The following is a 14,851-nucleotide window of genomic DNA, read 5'->3' on the forward strand; positions in this document are numbered from 1 at the left end:
CACCTCCCATAACAGTGTAGCATCACAGCACTAGGAGAACAGAATCAATCCACCTCTAATATACTGTTATTGGGTTAAGAACATGTTGCAGGCAGTTATCTTTCCACAAGAGCCAACATTGATGCTGAAATCCAGCATCGCCTGAGCTCTGTGAGTGAGGCTTTCTCCCGATTGAAGTGCAGAGTGTTTGAGGACCAGGACATTCACAAGGAAACCAAAATGCTTGTTTACAAAGCTATTGTACTACCAACCTTACTGTATGCTTGTGAAACATGGACCACTTATAAACGACATTTCCAACTCCTGGAAATATTTCATCAATGGTGTCTCCGAAAATGTTTACACATCACTTTGGAAGATAGGCAAACTAATGCCAGTGTATTGGAAGAAGCAAAGATCACTAGTATTGAAGTAATGATTCTTCAACATCAACTTTGTTGGACTGGTCATGTGCAGATGCCTGATTATTGTCTTCCAAAGCAACTACTCTATTCCGTAAAAATGGAAAGCATAATGCTCAACAAAAGAGGTTTAAAGACTGTCTCAAGGCAAATCTAAAAAAAATGTAATATAAACACTGACAACTGGGAAACACTGGCCTATGAGCGCTCCAGTTGGAGACCAGCCTTTACCAAAGGTGGCATGGGCTTTGAAGACACTCAAACTCAGAACGCAAGGGAGAAACATGCTAAGAGAAAGGCACGCAAATCCACACCGTGATTAATTCCCGCCCAGAAACCAATGTTCCCACTGTGGACGGACTTGTGGATCCAGAATTGGCCTCCACAGCCACTTACGGACTCACTTTTTAAACCATGTTTATGGAAGACAATCTTACTCAGCTACGAGTGATCGCCAAAGAAGCAGAAGCAGAAGCAGAATACATCTGCAATAGCCCAGACTCTTAAGACAGAGGTGGCCAAAGCTGATGGACTCAACCACATTTGAATCAATTTATGTTTTGTTTTTTGCTTTTTAAAAAGGTGGGGGATGCCTAGCTCCAATTGTTGGAAAAGGTGAAGGAAATGTTTTCAGTCTAGGTATTAGCACTGTATCTCTCCTTGGGCATAGCTGTGCATAATGCTATGGCTATGCTTGGGCACCTGTGGTCCATAACTCGTTTTGCTAGATGGCCCCATCTTCATTATCAGTGAAGACATCATTGTGGGTAGTCTATGACCCACTATCAGGAGCAAGCTTCCTGCTGCCCTGTGGATGTTGTTGAACTACAGCTCCCATGTTCCCTGGCCACTGGCCATGTTAACTAGGGAGTTATAGTCCAAAATATCGGGAGGTTTGGGAAGATTGGTTTGTAGAATATAGTATTTCATAAGCATACGGAAGTTGGCCATTTCTACTTTAAATCTGCAAAAAGATTGTGTTATAGCTCAGTGCACCAACATAATACATCTAATCTCTACAGAAATACTAGCTGGTCTATCTGGCAAATTGGAAAAAATCATAGCATAGGAAGCACAATCAATGCAGATGGATCTTTTTCAATGCTCCTTGCTTGTAGATATTGCTTTTTACACCTGGTTTAGTGCTAAAACACCACATCACTGATAAAGGATGCTTCCAGTTGCCCCTGAATAATTACAAACAGATATACATTTTTTTCATGAAATGACTGTATGTGTGACTTACACAGATATATAATAGCAAATATTGCACCCCCAAATTATAACGCAGATTATAACAACTGATGTGTTGCTTGTCCAGTTGATTTCAATGGGGAAGATGTACGGCCTGATTCTGTACATGTTTACTTTGAAGTAAGCCCCACAATGTTATTTTTTAGGAAGTTGCACAGGATTGCAACATTGAGCACGCTTACTTTTCCCACTGAAACCAGTGACTTTCAATGCAATCTCATGCATTTCTACTCAGAAGCCAGCCCCACTGAGTAGGTATAAGATTGCAGTCTTGTAAGGATCTGACTTTGGCTGAATTGCATGGCTAGTAAAAGAAAGAATCCTCCAAGACTAAAATCTTTGCCTCCATCAATATCAAATCGTGGGGCAGATAAAAGCAGCAAAAGCAGAGCACCTGTGCTATATTGATTGATGCAACAGTAAAAACCAAACCAGGCAGCAAGCAACTCCCACACCCTAAGGCAGGCACCCCCAAACTTGGCCCTCCAGCTGTTTTGGGACTACAACTCCCATCATCCCTAGCTAACAGGACCAGTGGTCAGGGATGATGGGAATTGTAGTCCCAAAACAGCTGGGGGGCCAAGTTTGAGGATGCCTGCCCTAAGGGGTAACCAGTGTGGTGTCCTTCAGATGCTGTTGACTTCTTGCTGGACTCCAACTCTCATCTTTCTTGACAACATCTGGAGGGCATCATTGGCTATCCCTGCCCTAGCCTACTACTGGATGCCTAACCCAAGCATACAGGTGTTTGTGTGTGTGGAATATGTGCAACCTTTTGTGCAGTTATTCTGAATTACATCTTTCTGAATTGAGGACAATGCCTTGTACTAAAACAGACCATTAGTCCGTCTTGCTCAGTGTTGTCAACACTGGCTTGAAGTGGGACTCCAGGATTTCAGATAGGAACCTGTCTGAACCTCAGACCTTGGCCATGCAAATCTCATGCTGTACCACTGAGTAATAGCCCCTCCATGAGAGAAATTTGGAATTATGCAGCTGCAGATATTCACAAGCAAGCCCCACTGTGTTCAATGGGCACAGACCCATTTAACCACTTGGCTACATGAGTTTGTAACTGGGCATAGTATTGCAGTCTGCACCCTATGTACTGAGTCCAATGGGGCTTGCTCTGTAAACATGCATAGCACTGTCTCAGGGAGATCTCAAGATACAGTAGCAGGGAGAATCAGTTTTTGTGATAGAAGTAGCATTGGCAAAAGTGGAGCCGGGGCATCTCTGGTGTTTGAAATTGACACTATTGGGAAGACAACAAGGAACACATTTATTATGGCATATGCTTTGGTGGACAAGAGCCCACTTCACTGTATACAGAAAGCATAATCTTGAGCTGGCAAGCATATGTATTATTCATATAGTGGTAATAGTGGGAATTGTTGTTGTCTATCTCATGAAAATCATAGAATTGTAGAGATGGAAGGGACCCCAAGGGTCATCTAGTCCAACCCCTTGAAATGCAGGAATCTCAGCTAAAGCATCCATGGACATAGCTAGGATTTTTGTTAGTGGGGGGCAGGATTTCGTGGGGGGTCAGGACTTTTGTTAGGGCAGAACCAAGATGATTGGTCAGTTAGTTAAGTATTTCTAATGTTTTACTTGATCTAGGAGGGGGGCAGCTCCCCCCTGCTCCCTCCCCCCCCCCCCGCTACACCCATGAAAGCATCCATGACAAATGACCATCCAACCTTTGCTTAAGAATCTCCAAGGAAGGAAAGACAACAACCCCATGCTGTCAAACGGCTCCATTGTCAAATGGCTCTTGCTATCAGAAAGTTCTTCCTGATGTTTAGTCGGAATCTCCTTTCTTGTAAGACTCCTAAGACTTGGTTGTCAGACCATCGATCATCTTGGTTGCCCTCCTCTGCACATGTTCCAGCTTGTCAACTGTGCAGTTACATGCTGTAAGAATGTAGAGGAATAGGTTTCGAAAGGGATGGAGAAAGTGAAATGAGCAGACCGTGATGATTCCCTGAAAAGAAATTAGTTGCCGTGACCCCACTTGGCAAAGTAGCAATGGTGGTGACAGAAGCTTCCTGGCATTGGTAAGATAATTAACACATGTAGCCTAATAAAAGCAACAACAACAGCAACAACAGCTGTAATCTTATTCAGGCCACAGGTGACACGATTGAATTGCTGGATCAATTGTAATTCAGCAGTTCCCCACTGGAGTTTCCCTTCGAAGTACTGTTAAGTGCCTTAGCTCAAGCCTGGCCTCCTTAAGGTCAGCTGCGGAGTGCTCTGGTAGGTTGAAATGATTTCCCTTTCTGCTATCAGACCTGTCCATTTTTTGCAGATACTAACCTGTGTCTGTTCCAGGTAGGCTGCAGAAGGGGACTGCTGGCAGACGGTGGCCTAGCGTATCACCTTTGAAGAAGATGAGCAGGCGGATGAACCCCTGAAGGGGAGGCTGACGCCAGCAAGAGCGCTGGTTGAGCAGATGGGCAGGCGGCTAGAGTTCGCGTCGTCTGCACGCTTCCTTAGGTGGTCTCTTGGGCCACAAGAGTTTTTGCTGTCTTGGCTACCACAGACTGCTACTTTTCTGGAAAGTTTAGTTGGAACTTGGAACGCTTATTTGAGTAATATGCAGCGACCGCGGGAGAGGAAGGCAGGTTTAATTTAATCCAGCCCCAGCCCCCCAGCCGCAGCCTGAGAGAAGCTCCATAATTCCTTGCAGGGAGGCAGGTGGTGGAGTCTGCAAACTGAGAAGAGGGGGGAACCCTGTCCAGTGAGCAATGAAGTGCGCTAGTTTGGCACAGGAGTTGGGGTGAGAGCGGATTATCCTGAAATCGGATTATCCGCCCTGCCCTATTATTCTGTGAGCTGCGCTTTTCTTCAGGCATCCCGCTCCTATTGCATGGCTTGCACGGACACAAACCTGCGTGCATTCGGTGGAGGTTTCCTCCGAAGTAAGCGCGCGCAGGAGGGCAGTTCCTCTTGGCTCAGGAGCTGACTGCAACCCCAAGTGCAAGCCTCAAGCCTAATTACATCCACGCCGCCCCCAGCCACGCGCACCCTCCCTTTAATTTGCGCTGGGCGCTCCCCCCCCCCCCGCTGAGCCGGCCTGTGGCCACTGGCGGCGTGACGTCAGAGCGGCTGCGAGAGGCCGGGGCTGTTATAAGGAGGGGCGCGCGAAGCGCCCCGCTTCTTGGCTGCTTCCTCGCCTTCGCCTCGGCAGACGGAGACGCGCGGCCCGGCCAGGAAGGGAGAGCGGGGTGGAGGCCGGCGCGTGCCCGACGGGGCAGATGAGCCGGGAGGCGGGCTGCGCCGCGGGCTTCGCCGGAGGGCGAGGGGCATGAGGCAGGGGGCGACATGACCGTGCCGCTGCTCAAGATCGGCGCCGTGCTCAGCACCATGGCCATGGTCACCAATTGGATGTCCCAGACGCTGCCGTCGCTCGTGGGGCTCAACGGCACCATCTCCCAGGCTGGCACTTCCGAGAGAAGCGTGAGTCCGCCTCTTCTTCGCCTGCCCCACGGCCGCCCCTTCGAGGCTGCCAACGCGCGTTTCCCGGGAGCCCGGCGGGCCTCCCTTAGCGCCTTTGCAGCTCCGTAGGGAGGCCGGCTTGGAGGGTCGAGGGTCCCAGTTCATCTAGTTGCGCAAAGCGGGCGGGGAGGCGGGGCACGGGCACACTGCCATTCCGGGACTCTGTCACCCCCACCCCGTCCGACTAGGCTTTCGCGAGGGTCCCTCTCCTCCCTCCCGACGAGCTGCGATAAGCTACAAAGCCGCCAGCTCCGCGCTTGCCCGTCTGTTTACTCGGCGAGGAGCTTCTATCCACCGCGAGGAAGGCGCGCGCCGCGGAAGAGCTTTCCAGGCGCCGGGGTCCCCGTTTCTCCCCGGCCCTTGCCATCCCGCGTTGGGCGTCTACTAGTTTTTCTAGGCCAGCCATCCCTGCTTCCGAGTGTGCTGACGCGGGTGTGTGTGTGTGTGTGTGTGTGTGTGTAACCCTGGAGAGAGAACTTATTTACCAGCAGATTTTTGAGGGGGTGGGGAGTGCCTGGACGGACGCTGTTCAGTCACACCCACACTCCAGCTTTCCAACGGGTCTTTCGCCGGGTGACCGGGACCTCCTCCCCGCCCTGGCCTCCAGGATCCCTATCTGGATGCCAGTCACCGATGGGCTCAAGACACCGGACGTTTCCGCGCGGGAGATTCGGCTCGCGTGGGCGGTCTGAAGGGCTCGGGCAGACACCCAGATTTCCTTGAACGAACGCGCTTTGCATGATCCTACCTAGGGTTGCGTGATTTCTGCCTTGCGTGCCTTTGCTGCAGCTTCGGCCGCTAGAGTCTCTTATCCACTCGAGACCGATCTTCTTCCGCTTTCCGCTCCTCTCAGACCACGGTTGGCTTGCTCTTTCCTCCGCCCCGCAGCTCCTTCAAGTGTTTGTTTATTCCTCCAGATCCACCCCACCGCATCCACGACGCTTCCCCCTGACCGTGGGGAGTGGAGGATGGCAAGGCAATTTTTCGCCCCCCTTTCAACAGCCCCCCTCCAGATCCTGGCTAGATGACACCTTCTGTGGCTCCTTGGTGTTCCCTGCTCCTTTCTTGAGTGGAAAGGGAGAGCCCCCTTCCCCCTTAGCCAAACTGGGGCTTCGGCATCGCGGTAGGTGCGACGAATTTCTCCCTCTGTCCCTCCCAGGCTTGTAGCCTGGCCGCTTTCGGGTGCACCGACGATCTTCAGCTCGAGATCGTCCCAGGATGCCGCCAGCATCCGCACTTACTCCAAAGGCGCTGTAGCTTCCTTACGTCCACCTTGGGGTTAATTTGGCTTGATTACCGTATTTACGCTAAATCTGGAGAAAGAAGGACTCTTCTCTCTCCCCCCCCCCTTTTTCTTCCCGCCCCCATTCCTTTCACGCTTGTCTGAGTAGATTTCTCTACTACTAGAAAACTTTCCTCCTTTCTTAAAGGAGAAGCGCTTGCTTTGTGTATGAGAAGGGGGAAGAGTTGGTTCAGAAGAGCCCGTGGGTCGTGGACTCTGCAGGGTTTCTTGGGTATGTGCGGGAAGAAAATATTGGTCCCCCTCTCAAGTTCCTGTGGCGAAGGGGAATGTTCTTGCAGCTGGGCTGGGACAATCTTTTCCTTTTCTAAACTACACAGTCATTTTTAGAAATCCGGGGGGGGGGGCGGGGTATAGGTGTCAGCTTAAATAGTGTCTAGCAAATGTGTAGATACAAATTCCTGTATAGAGCAGATGTTAGTACCGCGGGGTGGGGTGGGGGAGTAAATGTCTTATTCTTTGATGCGATCAAGCCTTCCGTTGCCTGGAATTTTCTGACGCATTTGATGGACAGTTCTCCAGGGAAATTTGTGTTACAATAAATGTGCTAGTCTACGCTTCCACAAGACTGTCTGCATCTGTCTCTGTCTGTCTGTCTCTCCCTCTCTGTGTCTGTGCGCGCGCGCGCGTGCATGCGTAAATTTTCCCTAGCTTTGTGTCCCATTTGCAACCTGGCAGAAAAATTATATGTCCCGAATCTGAAGCTGCCTTTCCCTGGATAAATCAGTGCAGTGCTGGAATTATCTTTAAAACACATCCATACAAAGGACTTCTTTCATATTCAAAAAGGAGCTGTTGATTGGAGTAACAGGTTTGTTGTCTGGGACTGGGCAGGTTTCTCTGGAGAGATTAGGGAGTTGAAGGACTGGCACCGATTAGAATGACTCCCTCACAGCTCAGCTACTAATTCGTTGATATAGAATTATTAGTGGAGCTGGATCCTGTGCTGAAGTCCCTCTAGTGATTATTGCTTAATGGCACGGCAGGCAAAACCAGTCTGGAAACATTGATCATGGGATTATGTGTGTACATGTGGACTTCCTGTTTCCAGAGCTCCATTATTTTTTGTTACAGATTTGTCGGTTTTTAGCAGAGGTGATAAGTGTGTGAATGCAGTTGCCCAGCATGGCAAAATAATTACCTGTGAAAAGTAAGTTGTAAAATGTCCACTTAATTAAGGAAAATGTAATCTTAATAAGAAGTGGGATCACAATTCCTGCTCACTTCTGTGAAAGGGATGGGTAGGATTTAGTAGGGCCAGTTGCACATGAGTTTTCCACTCATCCCAAAATGTAGGGGCTGGGAGAAGGAAGCCCCCCCCCCCAACATTGAACATGTCAGGTATTAAGACATGTATGCAAGTATGCAAGGCTGTAGATGTTGTGAAAAAGAAAAGACTCTTTATTGAGTGTGTGTGGAATCTGGCAAGTGGCAAATGAATGTTTGGGAGCAAGTGAATGTAGGAATTTCTGCCAAGGAGCTTCTATGGCAACTGGCAAGCCCCCCCCCCATGCCACCACAACTGCATTCCATCTCTGTAAACTGCAGCTAATCTACCCACTTAAAATGTCCATCTCCTGATGTTTCCTTCCTGCCTACATGGATCTGACTTCAACTAAGTCAAGACTGAGATGCGACATTCATGTCCCCCACTTCCATTGTAAAATACAGTGGTACCTCGGGTTAAGTACTTAATTCGTTCTGGAGGTCCGTTCTTAACCTGAAACTGTTCTTAACCTGAAGCACCACGTTAGCTAATGGGGCCTCCTGCTGCTGCCACGCTGCCAGAGCACGATTTCTGTTCTCATCCTGAAGCAAAGTTCTTAACCTGAAGCAGTATTTCTGGGTTAGCGGAGTCTGTAACCTGAAGCGTATGTAACCCGAGGTACCACTGTACACATTTGTCAGTTCAAGTAGTGCTGGTTCTTATTGCTTTGGCACTGCATCTCGAACCTCACTCTGAACAAAATTGTCCTTTGTCTTTCACATGTGTATAATGTGGTTGTAAAACTTCTATGGTCTTCTAGAATGTGACAGATCAAACAAACAAACAAACTACTGGTGTGTTCTTCTGCATTTTATGGATCTACCATTCACATGCTCACATAAATAGTGAGCGATTCAAAGGTGTTTTCTGTGTTGCATGTGGAAGTGCTCTGTTTTCATTCTAGAGCAGCTTCTTAGCCTCTTGCTTACTGACTATGGGCAAAATTGGAACTATGCAAGCGTGCATTGAAGAAAGAAGGCTCAGTGGTGCTCCTTTGCTATGGATCTTTCTTCTCTTGCTGTGGAGCTTCCCCAAGGAGCTGATCTTGAAACCTTGTAAAGGGTATAGAACTGTTCCACCCTCTGCACAATAGGACTAGGCCACCATAATATATATGGGTGGGTTTTTGGGTGTGCTTCAATGCTCCTTTGCATTCAGAACTCCTTTTCCATGGGAGGAAAAATGGTTCTAGCTTAGACTTCTCCCTCGTACATTTTGAGGAGGGTGAGAGCATTCAAACATGAGTTCTCTCGCAGTCTTAGGAGTGAAGTACTGAACCCCATGCTTTTTTATTTTCATGAATTGCTTCTATAGATCTTCTGTAGGCAGCTTCCATATGCCTTCCCTCATGACCATAGTGGTTGGTTAGTTGGAGCCAGGGAAAGAGGAAGTGGTAAAAGTGTAATCCTAGGGCGTGTGGCAGAGGTGGGGGTAGGGAAGAGGACAAAAATTCTGATTTCTGTTAATGATGTAATATGAAGGCAAGAGAACAGCAGTTATTCTGTATCGATTTAGGATTGAATGGTATCTTTCATCTCCACTATTTGATTTAATATCATTTGGTGGCTGACAGCTGACTGTCTGCACTTATTTAGCTATGCTTGTAGTGATACAAGAGTTCTGTGTTTTGCTAGATCTCTTATAGTCTGTTCATGCATTAAAGCCATCATAATATCATTGTCCTAGTGATGAACTGGTGCATATATCTCAGCCTGTAATGTTAGGGAGTTGTAGTTGTGAGTGCAATAAGGTTAATTTCCAGCTTTCCTTTCAATCTAACTGATGGCATCTATCCCCTGCTATTGATGAAAATATGGTTCTAAAGGTTTGATGCTCTTCCCTTGCTGCTGCACCATTGCATGCTTAGGGATTCAGCACTAACATAATGTGGACAGTTCTGTTAGACAATACAGCTCTGTATGAGTGAAACTTCCTTTGTTTCTGAGAATGGAAGTGTTGGGATTTGTTTTCTTGCAAGTAGCCAGGATGAAAACTATTTTGTTTGTTTCAATATGGTCAGAGGCAGCTACTGAATCTTTGTCAATACATAAATGTAATCATTTGACTCTTAATCAAGTAACCAACTGATTTTTAAGCTTAATCAAGTTTTTTGTGTTGATAAGATTGTGTTCTGAAGTCTGCTGTTGATTATACTTTGTTGCTTGAAATTAATCCTCTTGTCCTGTACAATTGTAGCTCCTTCCACGTCTAGACTTGATTTTTTTCAGAGGCACCATCTCAGAGCTACGAGATGGTGGACTGTGGCATTGTCCATTCTCTCTCTCTCTCTCTCTCTCTCTCTCTCTCTCTCTAAGAAAGATGATGAAAGGATAGATGAGCTAAATAAAATTAATGGTCTAGGCAACAGGCCTTATGATAACAAATTAAAATGCTTGTGTCCCAACAAAGCAATCATACACTAAGTACCAGAATGTCAAAGCGAAACTGCCAAAATATTATTTTTCAACATCAACAGTTAGCTTTTAAAATAAAATTTAAGCAAGGGGCATGAATAGTTTTGAAGACAATACAGACCTTGTCACATCTATCTGTTCCAAGCAGCTTTTATTCCTACGGATCCCTTTTAATTTTGATGGGAAAAAATCCCCAGTAAATGCGCTTGAGATCACAGCCTTAGAAATGTTTTTGTTTTTGTTTTAATGACAGTTTCATGTCATTTTTGATGAGTATTAAAGCATTACTTTCTGGTAGCCATTCATTGATATTTGAAGAGGGGGAATTAGTTTGGAATAGCCTGCTTCAGAATGTTCTCTAATGAATTACGAAGTGGGTTTTGAGTGCCTACCCCATTGCAGTGATTCATGACAGTATCTGCCAGGAACTATGTATGTAATAAGGGTGGGAACCTGCCTCCTGCAATGAGGAGCTAGTCATAGCGGCAGGAACTGGAGAGGTTCTGTAACCCACATTTGATGCATCAATATTTTTTTCAATTATTTTAAAATGTTTATAAATGTTCCTTGAGATACTCTGGCAGCAGCTCACTTATTGTATGCTAGGCAGGTGAGTGTGCTGCATGGAAAAATAAATTTTCTCCTCTGATCCAGCCCAGCAAAGAAGCTACTTGCTACAGCTCTTTGTGAGCCATTGCTCTGGCCTTTGCCTGATATCTGTATCAGGTGAGAATGCTTCATCCATTTGCCAGTGGTGCTGTCAAGGGTGAGAAGCCAGGGCTTCACTCAGCAGCATGTGCAGGAGGCTCTCTAAATGCAGCATGGGTGACTTACCACATTTTAAAGTGAAGTCATGATTGCTGGAACACCACATATGTGATCTAAGGAGCCCCCCGCCCCCCATAAGACTATGGAATCCAGTCGCTCCTGATGCAGAGACTCAGATGAATTTATTCCCCTTGGAGGAGGAATGTCCCAAGCAGCATAGGTTTCTCTTTGGAGGGGTGGTGCTGTAGCTCTTAGGCTTTAATAGTCTTAAAAGCCAACCTTGCTTTATGTAAGAATGAAATGTGCCTCCAAGAAGTGTGTCCTAGTGATTAGATGTTTAATGTAGGAAGCCACCTTAGACCAAGCCAGGCCAGGGGTTCCATCTGGCTGAGTATTGTCCACACTGACTCTCCAGGGCCTCTCCCAGTCCTACCTGGTGATGCCTGAGATTGAACCCGGCACCTTCTGCATGTGAAGTTGATGCTCTACCTCTGAGCTTCTGCCCTTCAGCTTAGTACTGTTTTATGCAGCAGGTGGGCCAATAGTCAGTAACTGCTTTTAGATGTTTTTAATTAATTACTTTTAGAATGTTTGAACTGGTTTTTTAAAAATGTTTCTGCTTTTACAATTTTCAATTGCTTTTCAATTGTGAATTTGTTTGCTACCCAAGGTTCCTTTGGGAGGAAGTGAAGGATATGAATTCTATAAATTAACATAAACATAACATAAACATAACATAAACATAAACATAAACAGGCTGCAATTCTATACACATTTATGTGGGAATAAATCGCACTGGACTAGGATTGTGATATATATAGGTGTTTTTGATTGTAAACCATGTAAGGGCTAGGCTGGCCTTACCTTTTCCTAATAAACAACAGTAAATATTTTAGAGTGCTAAATGTGCTTCACTTACAAATCTTGTTACAACAACATTCTAAGGGTCTTCTCGGTGGTGACACCGCAGCTGTGGAATTCTCTTTGGAGGGGCACTGACATGCTTTCTCTTTTCATTTTTTAAGATGGTGTTTAAAACATTATTATTATTATTATTATTATTATTATTATTATTACTACTACTACTACTACTACTACTACAGAAAGTGTTTTATGATTGACTTAGCTGTTTTGTTTCATTTTACTGTGTTCCACTCATTTTTGATCTTGTGTATTTTAAGGATTTTTAAAGGGTTTTTAATTTTTTAAAAAATGTTACATTTGTATATACATCCCACTTGGATAGAATTAGTCTGAAAAGCATAGTATGGATAGTTTAAATAATCAAGGCTGCTCATTATACCCATATTATACCCAGATAAGTGTGCAAAGGACTGGAAACGTAGATAATTATCAGGAAAAGAGATATTTACATTTCTCGACTTTTGGCCTACTACACTATACTGGCTTCCATTACCTGAAATATTAACGTGTTCAAGACCACACAGTGAGCTGAGCTCTGAATTCTGGTCTAAATGATGTTTCTTCCACTTTGGTTCCTGGACCCATGGTAGCTTTTGTTTTTTTGGATAGTTTTCCATTCTTAACCATCAGGTTGGGTAATCTGTCTACAGTATGTTCTACCTCTACTGTTGAGGCACTTTGCCTCTGAATACCAGTTATGAGGAACTGTGAGTGGGGAGAGGGTCTTGCACTCTGGTCCTGCCTGCGGGTTCCCCCTATAGGCATTGGGTCGGCCACTGTGAGAACAGGGTGTGAGACTGGATGGGCCATAGATCTGATGCAGCTGGGGTCTTCTTATGTCTTAGCCTAGGCTTTGGGGGTGCAGGTACTTAATCATATTGTATCTGACACTTTAGGGCAGCCTTCACCAGATGTTTTGGATAACAACTCCCATCCTAGGCTGTCTGGGTCTGATGAGAGTTTTAGTCCAAAACATCTGGAGGGCATCAGGTTGGTGAAGACTGCTTTAGAGACGGCCATTACCAGCAGCCAAACTTTCTATATTGCTGAAGAGCAGCTGAGTGTCAAGGACCATAGAAAACAACTGTTACTACAGGAGCCAACTCCTAGGGGCTGAGATGCCTTCAGTCCCCCAATAAAATATTTTAGGGGACTGCCCCCGCAAAGTTTATGGGCATTGCCATTCAAATGGTGTGTGTGCTGTGTCATGTGACCAATTATGTGGGGCAGGGCTTCCCTGCCCCCCCCCACAATACTTTCTTCAAGCTGGTACCCCTGATTGTTACACAGCATATCTGTTGCAGGAGCTGAAGCAAAAATCTGTGTTTCAGATTTTAGGACTGGCTCATTCTGATGAACATTCAGATTCAAATGCGCTTCCTCTGGGCAGCATCAAATTCAAACAGAGCTGGAACTACTCTGAATCTGAATGAATTTGAATTCAGATGAGTTAACATGAATGCCAATAAACTGCATTAATTCCACAGTGAATTCACTTTAGGCAATTCAGCTTCCATTGATTTTTTTATTTATTAAGAAACACATTTACATTCATTTTAAATTAATGATTATGAAGTGCAGAGTGAGCTAGCTGGCTGGAAGGGAATGGTCAACACATCATATTGAAGTCAGCTTGAAAGTTTTGGTTTAGAACAAGGGTTGGGAGCCTTTTTTGGGCTGAGGGCTGAATGTTGCTCCCTGCTTTTTGGGCAAGAGTCCCAGAGTCACCTTGCTACACCTCAGCCTGTCTGCTTCAAGCCTCTTGCATACTGATGAGGCAGTGATACCCTGCAAACGGGCATGGGAAATGGGGGCTGCAGAGCTGAAGGGCCGCATGTGTTGGTCTCTTCCATCAGCACAGAGGACCAAAGACCACTGAGAGGCTTCTCTGCTCGTCTCCCAGGAAGAACATCATGGCACCTGGGAGGCCATTCTGGCCCCTTCCATTGACCAGAAAAGGAGAAGCTGTAGGAAGCTTGATTTCCCCTCTTGCCTTGCTAGAAAGAATGCTTTTCTCCAATTGCCCTAGGAGTGCAGGAGTAAGGGGGAAAGGACTCTCTGCCCCACATCCATTGGCCAATGAAACAAGAGCCACCAATTGCTATTGAAGCAAGAACACCAATAAGAAAAGTTCAGCCTGGCCGTTACTGGACATAAATGCCCATTTCTGTCTTAATGCTTCATTCTGGCTGTAAAGATCTATCTCCCTCCCCTACCTATTTCCTTCACTCTTTTCCCATGTATGTCTTGCCCCCACTTTGTAAAAACATTGATGGCAGGGGGTCCTGTCTTTCGCTTAAGAAATAAAAATAAACATAAACTGATGATGTGAGCTGCTTTCAGAGACAATGATTGTGTGGAAAGGGGGATAAAATATGCTGTATATGTGGGCAGTGCAGAGCCTAGAGATATTCAAGATTGTGTTATGCTCAACTTCAGTTCATTTCCAAAGCTAACCCAGAAATCAGCAGGCTTTGGACTGGCCCTGAAAATACAAGCTGTGGTTTCAGTCAAGATTCCTGTGGCCATAGAGCCCCACCCCTCAGGTCTCTTTGTGGGCATCAATGGTAGACTTTCATTAAAGGAGTAAGTCTGAAATGTTTTGTCACGTAGGATGCAGAGGCTAGAAGCCACTGTGCATAATGTTGCTGGAGCAAAAACAAAACACACTCTCTGAGTAAACCAGAATATTTCCAGTGCTGTTCCTCTGAATGCAGTCTTGTTTCGCACTGAACACACTTTTTAGCTTATTTTGAACGCATTCTCAATTATTATTAGTTGTTCCCACATAATAATCTGTTTCTTGAATACACAGCTGTGAATTTTACAAGCAAGAAATTAAGTGCAGAATGTCTTCAATGTATTCACGCTGAAGCTGAATTCACTGTTGAATGAGCTTGCTTCAAAGCTTTTTTGAAAAGTAATTTGGACTGAATTTAACTTGCATCCCAATTAATGCTAAACTGAACATCCCAGGAGGTGATGGTACCTTAGGGTTATATAAGTGAGGTGGTTGAAA

At 45.7% G+C, this 14,851-nt stretch overlaps 1 protein-coding gene across 3 annotated transcripts in view; it reads left to right on the forward strand.

Moving 5' to 3' along the window:
• OLFM2 (olfactomedin 2) overlaps nucleotides 1-14,851 on the forward strand; it is a 216,170-nt gene that overhangs the window by 53,059 nt on the left and 148,260 nt on the right. The window contains exon 1 of one of the 3 annotated variants that reach the window (XM_083599778.1): nucleotides 4,754-5,120. The exons of 1 other annotated variant lie outside the window; for it this stretch is intronic. In XM_083599778.1, coding sequence (XP_083455904.1) covers nucleotides 4,986-5,120 — 135 coding nt within the window. In that variant the 5' untranslated portion in view covers nucleotides 4,754-4,985. Of the gene's footprint in view, nucleotides 1-4,753; nucleotides 5,121-14,851 lie in introns of those variants that run through there. One more of the 3 variants, XM_083599779.1, reaches the window with a different exon arrangement.

The sequence above is a fragment of the Podarcis filfolensis genome, assembly GCF_964270895.1.
Source record: "Podarcis filfolensis genome assembly, chromosome: 2".
NCBI classification, from domain to species: domain Eukaryota; kingdom Metazoa; phylum Chordata; class Lepidosauria; order Squamata; family Lacertidae; genus Podarcis; species Podarcis filfolensis.